Below are 17689 nucleotides of genomic sequence, written 5' to 3'. Positions count from 1 at the left end.
AAAGTTCTTATGAAATAAAAAATTGAGGATAAAAATGATTGGGAATAATAATAATAACTCAGAGTAAATTGAAAAGCATAATTATATTTTAAGCTTGTAGAAAATCTAACTTCTAGCTTCCTATATTGAAAGAAAGTCAAAATTCAGCAAATGTATTTAATGTGTGCTGAGCAAAGAAATCGGGTCCAGAAACACAAATCGTCTCAAAAATACAACATATCAAAAAATATAGATGGAGAGAATGGACGTTAATAACCATATTAATAGAAATTTATTTTAAAATGTTAATCGGACCTTCTGTGGTTAACATCTGAGTACTATCGCCCACGATAACCACGGTTGTCTGTCGAGTAGCACCAGATGCTGATGCAACAGCATGAGTAATAGTCACTTTAGAAACTAAAATATCAAATAATAAATTAGTTGCACAAAATTAACAATTGTGAAGAAAGTGGCTATAATATTATACACACAATATAGTAATATATAGCATAAAAACTCTGAATACATTAAAAAAACCTTGCCTGCAAAGACAATACAGACCCTAGAAAACAAATCAGGGTATGCAGCGAAACTGTGACGGTGGTGGATGGTGGTTGAAGGCACGCGGGCGGTGGCAACAGTGAGCTAACACTACAGCAAGGAGAAAGCATCAGGTCTAAAAAGGCGGTGTGTAAAATTGGAATGGAGGTAAATGGATGAAGATGGGGTTGAAGGGCGCTGGAAAGTGGAAGAAGGTTCCAGGCGAGAATGTATAATGACTAAAATGTCTAATATACCCTCGGTTACTGTTGTGAAACAGTGCTTAAAATTTGCTCAATTATAATAAGTATAATTTTAACCGGTAGATGATTAAATCATAATCTCACTATTGATTTAGATGATAATGTCATATTTATCTTTCTTATATTTTTAAATCATTGATTTTAATTTCAACAATCGATTAGAATCTCAACCAAAATATTATTTGTCTTTTAAGGTGTATTTGCCTCCCTCATACTCCTTACGTCGCACAATAATTGTCTGGTTTAACTTTTCTTTGAACTTAAGAGATACGAATTGATTGTCTATTTTGCTCTTCAATTAATGAATTATTTTAATTTAAGATTGCCTAAAACATTAACTAATTGTATCTATCAAATAACAGAGATGATGTAATTGGAACTTTAAGGGATTTTAATGATTATTTTAAGTAGGGGAAAATTTTTCTCGAATAAACAAAAGTAGTAAGGTAGACACTTATTTTGAGATGGATGGAGTAATTAATTATTTGTCTTTATTCAAATTAATTATTTGTCATCCTTCTAAATATTATTACTTATTACTGTTAGTTTGAAGATGCGTAGTATTGTATTATTTCTGAATAATCAACAGTACATAATTCATGGATATTTATAAAGAGATAAACCCTAACAATATAATTGGGCTAGGCCCTATTGCTAAATACATGGACTAATATTTAATGGCTAACATCCCCCCGCAGTTGGAGCGGGAGTACGACGAACGTTCAAACTGGATCTGAACTCGTCGAATAGAGCAAATGGAAGGCCTTTGGTGAAGATGCATGCAAACTGATATCTAGATGGAACATGTAGAACCCGGACATGTCCCTGAGCAACTAAATCTCTGACAAAATGAATGTCTATCTCAATGTGTTCGGTCCGCTGATGTTGGACCGGATTAGATGCAAGGTAGACGGAGCTAACATTATCACAGTAAACCAGTGTAGCAGAGGTAAGAGGGCAGTGAAGCTCACGAAGAAGATTACGTATCCAGCATGTCTCGACAACAGCATTGGCAACTCCTCGATATTCTGCCTCGACAATGGAGCGAGAAGGAGTACATTGTCGTTTCGAAAACCAAGAGAGTAGATTGTTGCCGAGGAATACACAATACCCAGAAGTGGAGCGTCTGGTGGTAGGGCAACCGACCCAGTCAGTGTTAGAGTAAGCAACCAAAGAGGTAGGGGACGATGCATATAACTGTAATCCCATGTCAAGGGTCCCCTGAACATAACGAACAATCCGCTTGAGAGCATGTAAGTGTTGCTCCCTTGGGTCGTGCATGAAAAGATAAATCTGCTGAACTGCATATGAGATATCTGGACGAGTGAAGGTGAAATACTGTAATGCACCTGCAAGGCTACGATATAAAGTCGGGTCCTGCACAGAGGGACCGTGGGCAGTGAGCTTGGCACCTGGCTCAACAGGGGTCCTGCACGGTTGGCAAGAAGTCATACCGGCCCGCTCAAGAATCTCGATGGCATACTGCTTCTGAGACAAGAACATACCAGTGGCAGTACGCGATGCTGAAATGCCAAGAAAATAATTCAAGGGTCCTAAATCAGTCATGGCAAATTCCTTATGTAAAGATTGAATAATCCGCTGAAGCAAGGTAGTGGATGATGATGTCAACACAATGTCATCCACATACAGGAGGAGGTAAGCAATGTCGGATTCATGTCGATAGATAAATAAAGAAGTGTCACATCGACTGTGGTGGAATCCAAGGCGCTGAGCATATCCTGCAAAGCGCTGAAACCATGCGCGCGGGGCCTGTTTGAGGCCATATAAAGATTTCTGAAGTAAGCAGACATGATCGGGATATCTAGGATCCCGAAAGCCGGGAGGTTGATGCATGTAAACCATCTCAGACAGATGACCATGAAGAAATGCGTTCTTGACATCTAGCTGATGAACAGGCCACTGTCGAGATATCGCTAAGCTGAGCAATGTGCGTATAGTTATGTCCGATGTTGATAACGGGAATAGTGTTCCCGTTACCTACGGCGACTGACGGATATTTGCAATTATTAAAAATAGTACTAAGATTATTAATGCAAGAGGTAAGATGAGTGGACGCACCATTATCCATGTGCCACCCAGCATCCTCGTAATCCTGAGGAGTCATTGCGTTAAACGCACTAGGAAGTATGGTGTCCTGAGTTTGTGACTGTGGATCAACCGTGAATGTACCAGTGGTCGGGTGAGGGGCCTTGTAATAGGCCGCAGGTCCAGTGGGCTGCCCAAATAATTGCGGGCCATAGGTATTGGGCTGGAAATGTTGAGCCATTTGATATTGAGCTATGGGTTGGGCTTGATAATTAATAATATGTATCAAGTGCGCACGCGACAATGAGGTAGGGTTTTGATAGTTTGTACCGTCTAGCATGGTGACATACAATTATAAGGCGTGAAAAGAAATGAATAAATATATATATTACAGTAATATATATGGACACAAATTGGTGAAGGTTGTTGTGGTGTTTGAAACATTACACACAAAAGGTAGGCTGAATGTTTACTTTGACGGCTAATCGAGACGGAAAACAACAAAGTTTATTTGTGAGTTTTCAAGAATCGAAATTATGAAAGTAATAGATAGGAATATGAATTATATATATTTGTGAGTTTTGTACCTCGATAAAGATTATTCCAACCAATAAGATTTTGGTCAGCGGCTCAATTCTAATACAAATTTTGATCGGAATGTTTGATAGCGGCGGTGGTGGTGACGGCTCTTAGTGTGCAGCGGCAACCTTTTTTTTTTTTTTCTTTTTTTTTTTTTTTTTACCTAAGCTCTAATACCATGTTAGTTTGAAGATGCGTAGTATTGTATTATTTCTGAATAATCAACCGTACATAATTCATGGATATTTATAAAAAGATAAACCCTAACAATATAATTGGGCTAGGCTCTATTGCTAAATACATGGGCTAATATCTAATGGCTAACAATTACTACATAATAATTAATTATTAATTTATTTAATTATTACGGAGTAGTATTAATTCACGATATCAAGTAATAAACTAGGGGAATTGGCTCAAATACACTTTTTAAAAGTTTTATTTCAAAATACACTTTTTGTAAAAAAATTGTCTTTTTACACCATTGGGTAGACCAAAGTGTTGGTCGACCACCATATACCTTGGTCGATCACCTCATTTTTCAAGGTGGTCGACCAAGCTTCATTGAGGTCTCGGTCGACTACTGTGTAAACATGGTCGACTACCTCTCATATTTTCATGGTCGACTACCCACACAAAAAATAACGCGGGCGACCCAAATGGTGGTCGACTACCCAAATCCATGTTGAAAAAGAGGCAAGGATACATCAGAATGTGCTTCTTACATGAGTTAGACCCAACCAAGTTTCTTACACCATACATGTGGATATATATAGTTGGTGAATATTTACATTTATAAATATTTTTTATTTTCAAAAGTAGAACTGTGATATACGGATGGTCTTGGCTGATTTAGGTAGTCGACCACCATTTGGGTCGCCCGCGTTATTTTTTGTGGGGGTAGTCGACCATGAAAATATGAGAGGTAGTCGACCATGAATACACAGTAGTCGACCGAGACCTCAATGAAGCTTGGTCGACCACCTTGAAAAATGAGGTGGTCGACCAAGGTATATGGTGGTCGACCAACACTTTGGTCTACCCAATGGTGTAAAAAGACAATTTTTTTACAAAAAGTGTATTTTGAAATAAAACTTAAAAAAGTGTATTTGAGCCAATTTCCCAATAAACTATTAGTTATATTATATTAACAACAAAAATCTATATCTATCTATCTATCTATATCTATATCTATATCTATCTATAGTATACATTAAAAGAAAAGAAAAATTGAGTTATACTTTTTTAGCATTATTGAATTTGGACTCCTAGATCAAAAAAATGACCTCCATTGTCCTTACTTGATAACCATTGGATCAACCTATAACCTTATAATTAAATTCACTCATATCAAACTTCCCATCATACCCTTGATCCAAAAAAATTACGAAAGTAACTTCTAGGAATAGGGGTCACGCCATTCATCCCATTAACGCACTACACCCCATTCTCAAAAACCCTAATTTACAATTTGAAACAACTTGAGTTCTCTCCTTTAGAACAATCAACCTCCGAACCCTAATCACAATGGTTTGATCTTTCGATTGTTATAGAACAAAGTGTACGGATCTTCTGCAATTCTTTGAATTCCATTATATTGATAACTGAAAACAATTTTAGAAGACACACGAATAAAGGCGGCCTTCAATTTAATCCAAATAAAACCATATTCATATTCTGTAAGTTTCAAATTCATTTTCAAAAATCAGTTATTGTGTTATGGTTTCAAAGTGTACGGATCTTCTTCAATTCGTTTAAGTCCATTTTATTGATAACTGGATTTCTTCGTATGTATTCAGACATTGTGTGTGGGTTGAAGTTTTTCCGTCTGCAACTCCATTTTAGTTCATATTTCTATATTTGTTATTAGCATAAAATCGATTTAATTGTTAAAAATCTGCGTCTACGATTTTTAATTAAATTTAAAATATTCTCTGTCTATCGTAATTTCAGTTTGTTTTTAATTTTTTCGGTGCAGGTAAATTCTGTTCATTTGTTCCGCTGTGTTTAGACGATGACATGATCCTTCTACGTGTGTTCCATATCTGTACAGGTAACAACCATTTTAAACGTGATTTTAACAATCGAACATGTTGCAGAGAACATTTAAACAGAGTTATGTTACTTTTGTGTATTATGTGATGTGTGCGAGGTGTACTGGGAAATAGTATTATTTTTTATAACGAAATACTATTAAATACGATACAATTTTATACAAGATATTTATTTATTTATAGAATGGATATACCTAAACCTTGCTACAACACTTATAGGCAGTGTACCTAATCGTACAGTAGTGTAGTTTTTAGTAAGTCTGGTTCGTTCCACAGGGAGACTTAAACTAGTTCAACGCTATATTAGTTTTAACTTATAATTGCAAAAATACAAAAATATAAATATGTAATATTATTATTATAAAAGGGGGTTTTTACCGTTTAATGACCGATTTGTCGATTTTAAAACTTTAGTCGCAGTTAAAACCTAATGTAAAATATTAAAAATAAATATAACTTAATTTAAAGCGTAAAGTAAATAACGATAATGAAATTGCAATAAATAAAAGTGCGATAAAATAAAATTGCGATAATTAAAGAGTACGATAATTAAAAATGCAATTAAATAAAATGACAATAAATAAAAGTGCGATAATTAAAAGTGCAATTAAATATGAAATAAAAGAATTATGCTTATGCCATATGAGAATCCTGACATAGGCCAATTAATACAATGAAAAATACAATGAACACAACTTCCATAATCATGATGTTTGACGTGTTGATTTTTAGTTTATTCCCATGGGTTAATTGTCCTTTGTCCTGGATTATTTGATATGTCCATACGGATTTGTCCATAATAGTCCATCAGTCATAATCATAAAGTGCGAAAGTCTTCGTCAAATTATTCTTATTCCCGAAGTCAAATATTCCAACTAATTGGGGATTCGAATTGTAACAAGGTCTTATTACTTTGTTTAATGAATACACCAAGTTATCGACTGCGTGTAGACCAAGGTTTTACTACTTTGTTAACAATTACACCAATTACCCTTGAATGTAATCCACCCCTGTTTCAACAAGTCTATTAACTATTAATCCAGTTCCATGTCCAGTAAAATGAACAATTATTGGTATTTATAGATATCCCGCCCACCGTACCCAGTCAAGCGTATGTGGTTATATATAAATACGTCAAGTTATAAGTCTATATATTAAATCAACGAGGTATCATTTAGTTAATATAAAACCCATTAATAGTCCATAGTCTAATTTCCACAAGTGTCGTTCTTTTGTCCAAACCTCAATTATGGTACAAAGCCCAATTACCCAATTTTAATATTTAGCCCAACATCACGATTACTTCGGCATTAAATAAGCATAATAATAACTTAGCTACGAGACATTAAATTAAAAATAACATTAACCATAACTTACAGTGATTAAAAATAGTGTAGCGTTACACGGACAGAATTTCGACTTACACCCTTACAACATTCGCTAACATACCCTTATTATTAGAATTTAAAATTAAAATTAAAATTAAAATTAAAATATAATATATATATATATATATATATATATATATATATATATATATATATATATATATATATATATATATATATATATATATATATACGTTTGATAGATAGAGAGATGGATGGATATTTTTTTATAAACTGAGCCAAAACACGCGAATTTATAGCATGTGGCCAACTTTTCAGGGCCATGCGATCGCATGGAAAATAAGCCTACAGGCCATGCGATCGCATGGAGGTAGGTATCAGCTCACACTCCTTTGTTTTCTTGTTTGCCGACGGTTTAATAAATAAATATAATATATAAATAATTTTAAGAATTATTTAAATATTATATTATATTTATGTGCATAGTTGACTTGTAATTTTTAGTCAGTTGTGTCGAGCGTTGAGAGTTGACTCTGGTCCCGGTTCTGGATTTTCGAACGTCCTTGCGTACAATTTAATATCTTGTACTTTGAGTTTCGCGTCTTGTACTCTTGTAATTTTGAGACGTTTCTCATCAACAATTGGAACCACTTTGATTGTATTTTGTACTTTTGAGCTTTTTGGTCGTTTGCGTCTTTAATTCATCGAATCTGTCTTTTGTCTTCACCTTTTATTATTTAAACGAATATCACTTGTAAATAGAACAATTGCAACTAAAAGCTTGTCTTTCTTGAGGGATAATGCTATGAAATATATGTTCGTTTTTAGCATTATCAAATATTCCCACACTTGAGCGTTGCTTGTCCTCAAGCAATATAGTCTTGAAATAAAAATACTAGAATCACTTCTTTATTCTCCACACTTTGTACATTAGTGATTTCTATACGGTGGTATAAACAATGGTAGTAACGTTGTGGTTTACAGTCCCACATGACTATAAAAATTTAGATCCTTTAAGGAAATTAGATCTTTATGAAAACATTTGATCTTTTGAAAATTTAATCTAGCTTTTACCCTAGATAAGTTTTCCGGAATAACCCTTCACCGGTGTTTGCAAATTATTTTTGTGGGTTTGGTGGGTTTCATATTTGAAAATTTTAGCTTAAAACTTGCGGTTTTGTGTCACCCACTTTGCTAACCTTGTATTAGGAAAGCAACACGTCCAGTATACTTGCTCCGTATATTACCTTTCGATAAACTACCGTCCGGTTGTAAAGGAAAGCGTTGAACAAACAACTGTTAAGGCAATGTCCCCTGACATGCTTTTAATTATGGTCTATAACGTGTCGGATGCAATTACTATCCTTTGTAGGAGCAATAGTAAAGCTCACCCTATAGTTTTTCGGTCTGGCACAAGGTCATGTCTTCAACCATGCTATGCAACCACCGTTCTTACGGTTGACACCCGATTTGGTTCAGGTGACCTGATGATAATGCTAAAAACGAACATATATTTCATAGCATTATTCCTCAAGAAAGACAAGCTTTTAGTTGCAATTGTTCTATTTACAAGTGATATTCGTTTAAATAATAAAAGGTGAAGACAAAAGACAGACTCGACGAATTGAAGACGCAAACGACCAAAAAGCTCAAAAGTACAAAATACAATCAAAGAGGTTCCAATTATTGATAAGAAACATCTCGAAATTACAAGAGTACAAGATTCAAAACGCAAAGTACAAGATATTAAATTGTACGCAAGGACGTTCGAAAATCCGGAACCGGGACATGAGTCAACTCTCAACGCTCGACGCAACGGACTAAAAATTACGAGTCAACTATGCACATAAATATAATATAATATTTAAATAATTTTTAAAATTATTTATATATTATACTTATATTAAAAATCCGTCGGCAAACAAAGAGCCAAAGCTGGGTGAGCTGTAAAATCAAACTCCGCGAGTTGCGGAGTTTGAAGAAGGAAAATGCCGCGAGTCGCGGAGATCACCTGGACGAAAATTCCTATAAAAGGCAACGCATTCTGATCGTAAAAATATCAATATATCCATTAATCTATCTCTCTCTCAATATATACGTAATATATATATATATTTATATTTTAATTTTAATTTTAATTTTAATTTTAAATCCTAATAATAAGGGTATATGTTAGCGAATGTTGTAAGGGTATAAGTCGAAATTCTGTCCGTGTAACGCTGCGCTATTTTTAATCATTGTAAGTTATGTTCAACCTTTTTAATTTAATGTCTCGTAGCTAAATTATTATTATGCTTATTTAAAACGAAGTAATCATGATGTTGGGCTAATTACTAAAATTGGGTAATTGGGCTTTGTACCATAAATGGGGTTTGGACAAAAGAACGACACTTGTGGAAATTAGACTATGGGCTATTAATGGGCTTTATATTTGTTTAACTAAATGATAGTTTGTTAATTTTAATATAAAGATTTACAATTGGACGTCCCTATAAATAACCATATACACTCGATCGGACACGATGGGCGGGATATTTATATGTACGAATAATCGTTCATTTAACCGGACACGGGAATGGATTAATAGCCACTAGAATTATTAAAACAGGGGTGAAATTATGTACAAGGACACTTGGTATAATTGTTAACAAAGTATTAAAACCTTGGGTTACACGCAGTCGATAACCTGGAGTAATTATTAAACAAAGTATTAAAATCTTGTTACAGTTTAAGTCCCCAATTAGTTAGAATATTTAACTTCGGGTATAAGGATAATTTGACGAGGATACTCGCACTTTATATTTATGACTGATGGACTGTTATGGACAAAAACCAGACGGACATATTAAATAATCCAGGACAAAGGACAATTAACCCATGGGCATAAAACTAAAATCAACACGTCAAACATCATGATTACGGAAGTTTAAATAAGCATAATTATTTTATTTCATATTTAATTTCCTTTATTTTATATTTAATTGCACTTCTAATTATCGCACTTTTATTTATTGTTATTGTATTTAATCTCACTTTTAATTATCGTACTTTTTAATTATCGCAAGTTTATTCTATCGCACTTTTATTTATCGCAATTTCATTATCGTTATTTACTTTACGCTTTAAATTAAGTCTTTTATTTATTTAATATTTTACATTTTGTTTTAACTGCAACTAAAGTTTTAAAATCGACAAACCGGTCATTAAACGGTAAAAACCCCCCTTTATAATAATAATATTACTTTTATTTATATATTTGTATTTTTATAAAATTAAACTAATATAGCGTTAAGCTTTGTGAAAAAGATTCCCTGTGGAACGAACCGGACTTACTAAAAACTACACTACTGTACGATTAGGTACACTGCCTATAAGTGTTGTAGCAAGGTTTAAGTATATCCATTCTATAAATAAATAAATATCTTGTGTAAAATTGTAGTATATTTAATAGTATTTCGTTGTAAAAATAAAGCTATTTTATATACACCTCGCATAACATCAAGTATTTTTGGCGCCGCTGCCGGGGAACTTAAACGCCGAAAGCGCAACGCTAAATATTAAAAAAAAAAAGATTTTTATTTTTAGTTTACTTTTATAAAAAATACGCTTTTGTAAAAATACGTGTTAATTATTCGAAAACATAAAAAGAAAACAAAAATATAAATATTTTTAAGAGTTTGTTAAATATTTAAGTTTTATAAAGTTTCTTTATTTTTATTTTATAAAAATATAAGTTTTATTTAAATATTTTATTTTTATTTAAAACATAAAATTAAAGAAAAAAAATATATATATAAATCTATTTTTAAGATTTTTATAAAATTATAGAGTATTTCTATTTTTTTTAGTTTTTAAAACATAAGTTTTTATTTAGTTTTTATAAATATTTTATTTAATTATTAAAACAGAAAATATAAAACATAAAAAAAAACACAAAAACGCGTCGAATTTAAATCAGCCTGTCATCTGAAATTTTGAATCCCGCGACTCGCGGCGTTTATTGCCACGTGGTACCGCAACTCGCGGAGTTCTCCCTGACGCGCCTGACATAACCCTAATCAGCATTTATTACGGAGTAATTATTATTATTAATTTTTAATTAAACTCTAATTAGTTTTGTTAATTTATTATTAAGATTAGTTTATTTATTTAATTTGTATATTTAGTTAAATTAGTTTAATTAAAATATAAAATTAATAGTTTTATAAAATAAATAATATTTTTATAAAAATTGTACTTTTTACCACTTTTAGTATATTTTTATATTTTGTCCCTTTTTAATTGTTTTAGCGTAATATTTGTATTTTTCGCTCATATTTAGTTTTAATCCATAGTTTTTGCCATAGTTATTTTTTATTTCAAGATTTTTAGGCTTTGCCGTAAAATCCCTTAAGTGCTTTTTCTTTAGACTAAGATTTAGGTGCTTTAGAATTTTGCGACGCCTTTTTAAGTTTTAGTACCTTTTTAAGATATTGCCATTTGGGATATAGTTTTACTTGTAAGCTTTAATATTTTTCGACGCCTTTTACCTATGTATCAATTATCATTCCAATTAGTAATCTCAATTTGCGATTATAATTTTAAGTTAGTGATAGTAATAAGGTTGGGTTAGTCGAGTGTTTTTAAGTTTTATAGTCATTCTCCGTTTCTTTCATTTTTCGGCGCCTTTTTCAATTTTTTTTTCTTTTTCGACCTTTTTCGACGCGCTCTTTTTCTTTCTTATTTCTCGCAATTCTAGTTTTAGGACATAGATTTTTATTCTACTTCTTATCTAAATTTCTTAAAATTACGAAAATTTATTTTAAGTGTTTAAATTGATAGACATCAAAATTTTCTGGTTCGTAGTAATAGTTGGATTTGTACGTAGACCGGGTTATTGGAGCCAAACAGTCCTCAATTATATTGAGACCAAACGAATCATGCCCCTCTGCTGCATCTTTTGGCTATTCGAAACGTGGGCAAAATCAGAAAAGTCTATTAATTGGATAACTTATATAATTTTTCTTTCCTTTTAAAAACTAATAGGATATTCAGTGAATGCACCGAGCAAGACGTTCACCACCTTTTGTACGTTCACCACCTGTAACTAGATCAAGACATCTAGCTAATATTACCGCCGTTGATTTTTCTTTAGAATCGTCATCCAGTCGACCAAGTACTCCAGTTCAAATTTCCGATAATCCATTTTTTGAACCCGACCTCACAATTGAGAATCCGGAGAATATTCAGGGACGATTCGTAGATCCTGAACCATTAATTTTTCCTCCGGAACCACCAATCATTCAAACAGAGATTGTTGAGGAACGAACCATTAAATTAGAATCCTCTAGTGATTCCGATTCAACAAATTCAATTATGGAGAATCTGGAACCTTTAAGTATGGAAGACCGAATGAGAGCTAAACGCACTGGCCAAGGTCACGCAATTACTCATCCAGACATTAATGCGCCAGATTATGAAATCAAAGGACAAATTTTACACATGGTGACTAATCAATGTCAATTTAGTGGTGCGCCGAAGGAAGATCCAAATGAACATCTTCGTACCTTTAATAGGATCTGCACACTATTTAAAATCCGAGAAGTGGAGGATGAACAGATATATCTCATGTTATTTCCCTGGACTTTAAAGGGAGAAGCCAAAGATTGGTTGGAATCGTTACCTGAAGGGGCGATCGATACATGGGACGTTTTAGTTGAAAAATTTCTTAAACAATTCTTTCCTGCATCTAAAGCCTTAAGACTTCAAGCAGAAATTGTTACGTTCACACAGAAACCAAATGAAACTCTATATGAGGCATGGACAAGATTTGGAAAGTTATTAAGAGGATGTCCGCAACATGGTTTAGACACCTGTTAAATAGTACAAATATTCTACCAAGGATGCGACATCACTACAAGGAAAGACATCGATATAGCAGCTGGTGGTTCTATTATGAAGAAAACCGAAACTGATGCTTATAAAATTATTGATAACACTGCTTCCCACTCACATGAGTGGCACCAAGAAAAAGATATCATTAGATCATCTAAAGCATCTAGAGCCGATTCTAGCCATGACTTAGATTCCATTTCCGCAAAGATAGATGCTGTCGAGAGACGAATGGAAAAGATGACTAAAGATATACACTCAATATGAATTAGTTGTGAGCAGTGTGGAGGACCGCATTTGACAAAAGATTATCTCAGTATTGAATTAACAATGGATCAAAGAGAGAATGTTTCATATCTAAACCAAAGGCCTGGAAATAATTATCAGAATAATTATCAACCGCCAAGACCGATTTACAATCAAAATCAGAATTATAACCGAAATATTCCATACAACAACCAACAAGGTCCTAGTAATCAACAAGTATCCAACAATACTTACAATCAGCAAAGACCTAATTTTCAAAACAAACCACCACAAACCGATGATAAAAAGCCGAATTTAGAAGATATGATGACGAAGCTAGTTGAAACTCAAACGCAGTTTTTCACATCTCAGAAACAAACCAATGAACAAAATGCTCAAGCATTTAGAAATCAACAAGCTTCTATTCAAAACCTGGAACAAGAAGTAAGTAACCTAGCAAGGTTAATAGGTGAAAGAAAACCGGGAAGTTTACCTAGTGATACAAATGCTAACCCCCGGAATGAAACAGCTAAATCCATTACCACAAGAAGTGGTACAACACTTAAACCACCTAAAATACCTGTAACTTCTGATGAAGCTATTCCTACTCCACAAGAACCACAACCTGAACAAGATAAGGAAAAAGAACCGGTAGTTGAAAAGGTTAATGAAGATAACACACTTAAGGCTAAACCTTATGTTAAACTATGCCAACCACCACTTCCTTACCCGAGTAAGATGAAAAAAGAGAAACTTGAAGCCGAGCAATCCAAATTCTTGGATATGTTTAAACAGATAAATGTAAATCTTCCTTTCATTGATGTAATTTCAGGAATGCCTAGATATGCTAAATTTCTGAAAGATCTAATCTCGAATAGAAAGAAAATGGAAGAACTCTCGGCTGTTACTATGAATGCTAATTGTTCAGCAGTGCTGTTGAATAAGATACCAGAAAAATTATCTGATCCAGGAAGTTTCACAATTCCATATTTTCTGGGTAGTCTTAGTTCAATAGAAGCATTGGCAGACTTAGGTGCTAGTATAAATTTAATGCCGTATTCATTATACGCTAAACTAGACCTTGGAGAATTGAAACCAACAAGAATAAGTATACAACTAGCCGATCGATCAATAAAATATCCTAAAGGGATAATGAAAAACATGCTAGTTAAAGTTGGTACTTTAGTATTTCCAGTAGATTTTGTTGTTCTGGACATGGAAGAAGATTCTCAAGTTCCTCTCATATTAGGAAGACCATTCTTAAACACGGCTAAAGCAATGATAGACGTGTTTGGTAAGAAACTGACCCTAAGTATAGAGGATGAGAGTGTTACCTTTTCAGTTGATAGAGCAATGCAACAACCGCAATCTGCAGATGATACATGTTATTATATTCAAAATATAGATTCACATGCAGAATTGTTAGAAGAATTTCCAGAATTACAAGGAACAGGAGAATGTTCTTTATGAGAAGGTAATGAACCAATTGATGAAACTGAAATGTTAGCTACACTAATAGCTAATGGATATGAACCAACAACAGAAAAAATTCAAATACTAAAAGAAGAAGACAGATATCGATATAAATCATCGATAGAAGAACCTCCGACATTAGAGTTAAAGCCACTTCCAAACCATTTGGAATACGCTTATTTACATGGTGAATCTGAATTACCTGTAATAATATCATCTTCTCTTACTAAAATGAGAAATCACAACTCATTTCTGTGTTGAAAGCTCATAAACCAGCTATTGCATGGAAGATTCATGATATTAAAGGAATAAGTCCTTCGTATTGCATACATAAAATCCTTATGGAAGAAGGTCATAAAACGTATGTGCAACGCCAACGAAGACTAAATCCTAATATGCAAGATGTTGTTAAAAAGAAATTATTAAACTGCTAGATGTAGGATTAATTTATCCAATTTCTGATAGTCCATGGGTAAGCCCAGTTCAATGCGTGCCTAAGAAGGGTGGCATAACTGTCATTACAAATGAGAAAAATGAGCTTATTCCTACTAGGACTGTAACAGGATAGCGTGTATGTATTGATTATAGAAAATTAAATGACGCCACCAGAAAAGATCACTTTCCCTTACCTTTTATTGATCAAATGTTGGAAAGATTAGCCGGAAATAGTTACTATTGTTTTCTTGATGGTTTTTCCGGATATTTTCAAATTCCAATAGCACCCGAAGATCAAGAGAAAACCACGTTCACGTGCCCTTATGGTACTTTTGCTTACAAACGCATGCCATTTGGACTTTGCAATGCCCCTGCAACCTTTCAAAGGTGCATGATGGTTTGTTTCTCAATTTATGTCCTTTCCGAGGTAACAATAATTTCGGTGTTAACACCTAGTTTTATCGTTCATAAATATGTATAAACATGATTTTGAGTTCATTTAATTGAAAATTTTGAAAATTTTACCAGAATTGGGTAGTCAGTATATAAGACTAGGGCTGTTCTTTATTATCAGAGAGCACTAGATTCTAATAAAACTACTGCATTACTAGTATTTTTAATGGTAACTAAGTGTTTTAAGTTAAAAATTTTAAAAATCCGAAAGAATTTAACCCCTTCCCACACTTAAGATCTTGCAATGCCCTCATTTGCAAGAAATCAGTAACAATTTAAATTATTGAGGGTGATTAGCGTAGAAAAATGATTAAATTTTACCAAAGTTTCCAAACATATTGGCGTTTGTTTGTTGAATGATAAATGGTGCACATCATTTGTTCATTCCATCTTGTTGTTACATCATATTTGTTTTTCGTTTTGTCGTCAAAAGTACTAGCTTTTGCTGAACTTAATGCCAGTCTTTGAAAATGCGTTGTTTTACCCTGTTGTGTACAATTGACAATATACATACATACAAATATGAACATGCATGGTAATTTGAAATGGGACTTTAAATCCCACTTTCAAATCGAATATGAAATATTAGTACAAAATAATAAAAATATTAAACAATACATTAATGTATCACAATATCATATGTTTAAACATAAATAAATAAAAATAATAAAAAGATAAAAATCATAGAAATCACCAACTGAAACTATATCAATCTGGATAGGGGTTCCAGTTCATGTCGTCGTCCGGGTTCCATAGTTGGTGATAGGTGTACTGGTATGCCTGGTTAGGGTCGTAGAGAGTATATGGTCGTCTTATCTCGGGCTGGTGCGGAGGATAGTAAGCGGGTCGGGTCGGGTCAGAACGTAGTTATCCTGAGGTGACAGCCGGCTCATAATCTGACGCTGATGATAGTCCCATCTATCATGCTGTCGTTGCCTGGAATGCTCGTAATCATTCCGGGCTTGCCACTGCTCCATTCGATGAAATCTCTCCCCGTTCGTCATATCTACCTCGTTTACACGCTGGTAGACGTCAGTCATAGCCTCCCTAATGACATCCCTAATGTCATCCGCTTCCTCCATTTCCTCATCTGAAACTCTTTCTACCTGAGGATGACTACCTTCATAGGGTACTAGCTGGTTGCGTCTGCTCTTTAATACCTTAGCACCCTGATAGACCTTCAATCCTAAAGGCTCAACCTGTTCCCTACATTCCAAAAGTGGACCTCCTTGATCCTTATCTACATCTAAATACTCTCCAATGAGAGTAACAAAAATACCTCCTCCTATAATCCCCCCTTCCTGTATTCCTTCCACCATCTTAGACAAATAAAAACCAACACAGTAGGGGATATTAACAAAGCTTCTTGGGTCTCGAATACACTTTAGGTAAAATAAATCATGTAAGGTCATTTTCTCCTTGTTGTGACCTCTCTGTGTAATCGAGTTAGCCAAAAATCTATGAATTATACGAAGCTCGGCTTTGTTAATATGTAAGTAGGAGTGTTTTCCTCCCAGTGTAAAAACATTATAGTTTGACATACGCCTCCAGACGGCGTTCGCGTCAAAATTCCTATCTACCCTTTCACCACGATAAATCAAGTTCATACAATCGGGTAGTAGTAATTCACTAGGAGTATATATCTGTAATGCCCTGGCCATGTCCAGCATGGACATCCTGTACATTCTACGGCCAAGTATAAATCTAAGAAAACTTCTATCATCTAATCTATCTACATCTACATTTAAAGCTATAGTACTCATCAGCTCAACACACCATTCTTTATATACAGGTCTAAGAATGGTGAATAGACATTCCCAATCGGTAAAAGAAGAACTGCCATACCTTCGGATCAGATGCTCCCTAACTGAGTTAGCTAGTTGGACCCTTTCCAAAGGATCCCAATCGATTACCCTTGGCACTTCTACATTTTTCGGTATCAGTTTGAATTTGTTACTTTGATATACCGGGTAATCCCTCCAGCTTCTATCGAATCTCAGATTAGGATGCAATGTGTGTTCAGGAATCGTTGGGTATTGTACTGGTGGATGTATCGGAAATACTATAAAGGCATCAACAAATTGTAGCGGATCATAATAAGGTACGTGTTGATCAGGCTGTTGTTGTGGTTCCTGTTGTTGTTCCGGTTCAGGTTCATATTGCATTTCAGGTTCAGATTCTGGAGCAGGTCGTCTAGATGATGATGATGAACCTCCAGTATCAGTATTAGTAAATCTCTGCAAAACACATTAAACACAAAATTTGTGCATCCAAATATGCATTAGTGTTAGCAAAATAACAAATCAACATAATTACAATAACATGTTAAATCAAACTTAAACTTATACGCATTTTCACAATTTTAACAATTCTACACTTTTTCAAATAAGCATAACTG

General features: G+C 33.9%; 1 protein-coding gene across 1 annotated transcript; it reads right to left on the bottom strand.

The window, feature by feature from the left end:
• Positions 1 to 271: 271 nt before the first annotated feature.
• Positions 272 to 2648, bottom strand: LOC139853721 (uncharacterized mitochondrial protein AtMg00810-like). Its single transcript, XM_071843086.1, has 2 exons — positions 1472 to 2648; positions 272 to 399 (listed from the first exon to the last, which is right to left on the bottom strand). Exons 1-2 carry the CDS (start codon positions 2646 to 2648, stop codon positions 272 to 274), a joined length of 1305 nt encoding a protein of 434 aa, XP_071699187.1.
• Positions 2649 to 17689: the final 15041 nt, after the last annotated feature.

This window comes from Rutidosis leptorrhynchoides, chromosome 6 (genome assembly GCF_046630445.1).
Source record: "Rutidosis leptorrhynchoides isolate AG116_Rl617_1_P2 chromosome 6, CSIRO_AGI_Rlap_v1, whole genome shotgun sequence".
NCBI lineage: Eukaryota > Viridiplantae > Streptophyta > Magnoliopsida > Asterales > Asteraceae > Rutidosis > Rutidosis leptorrhynchoides.
Note: the sequence above shows the minus strand (reverse complement) of the source record. Positions and strands in the feature narration are given on the sequence as shown.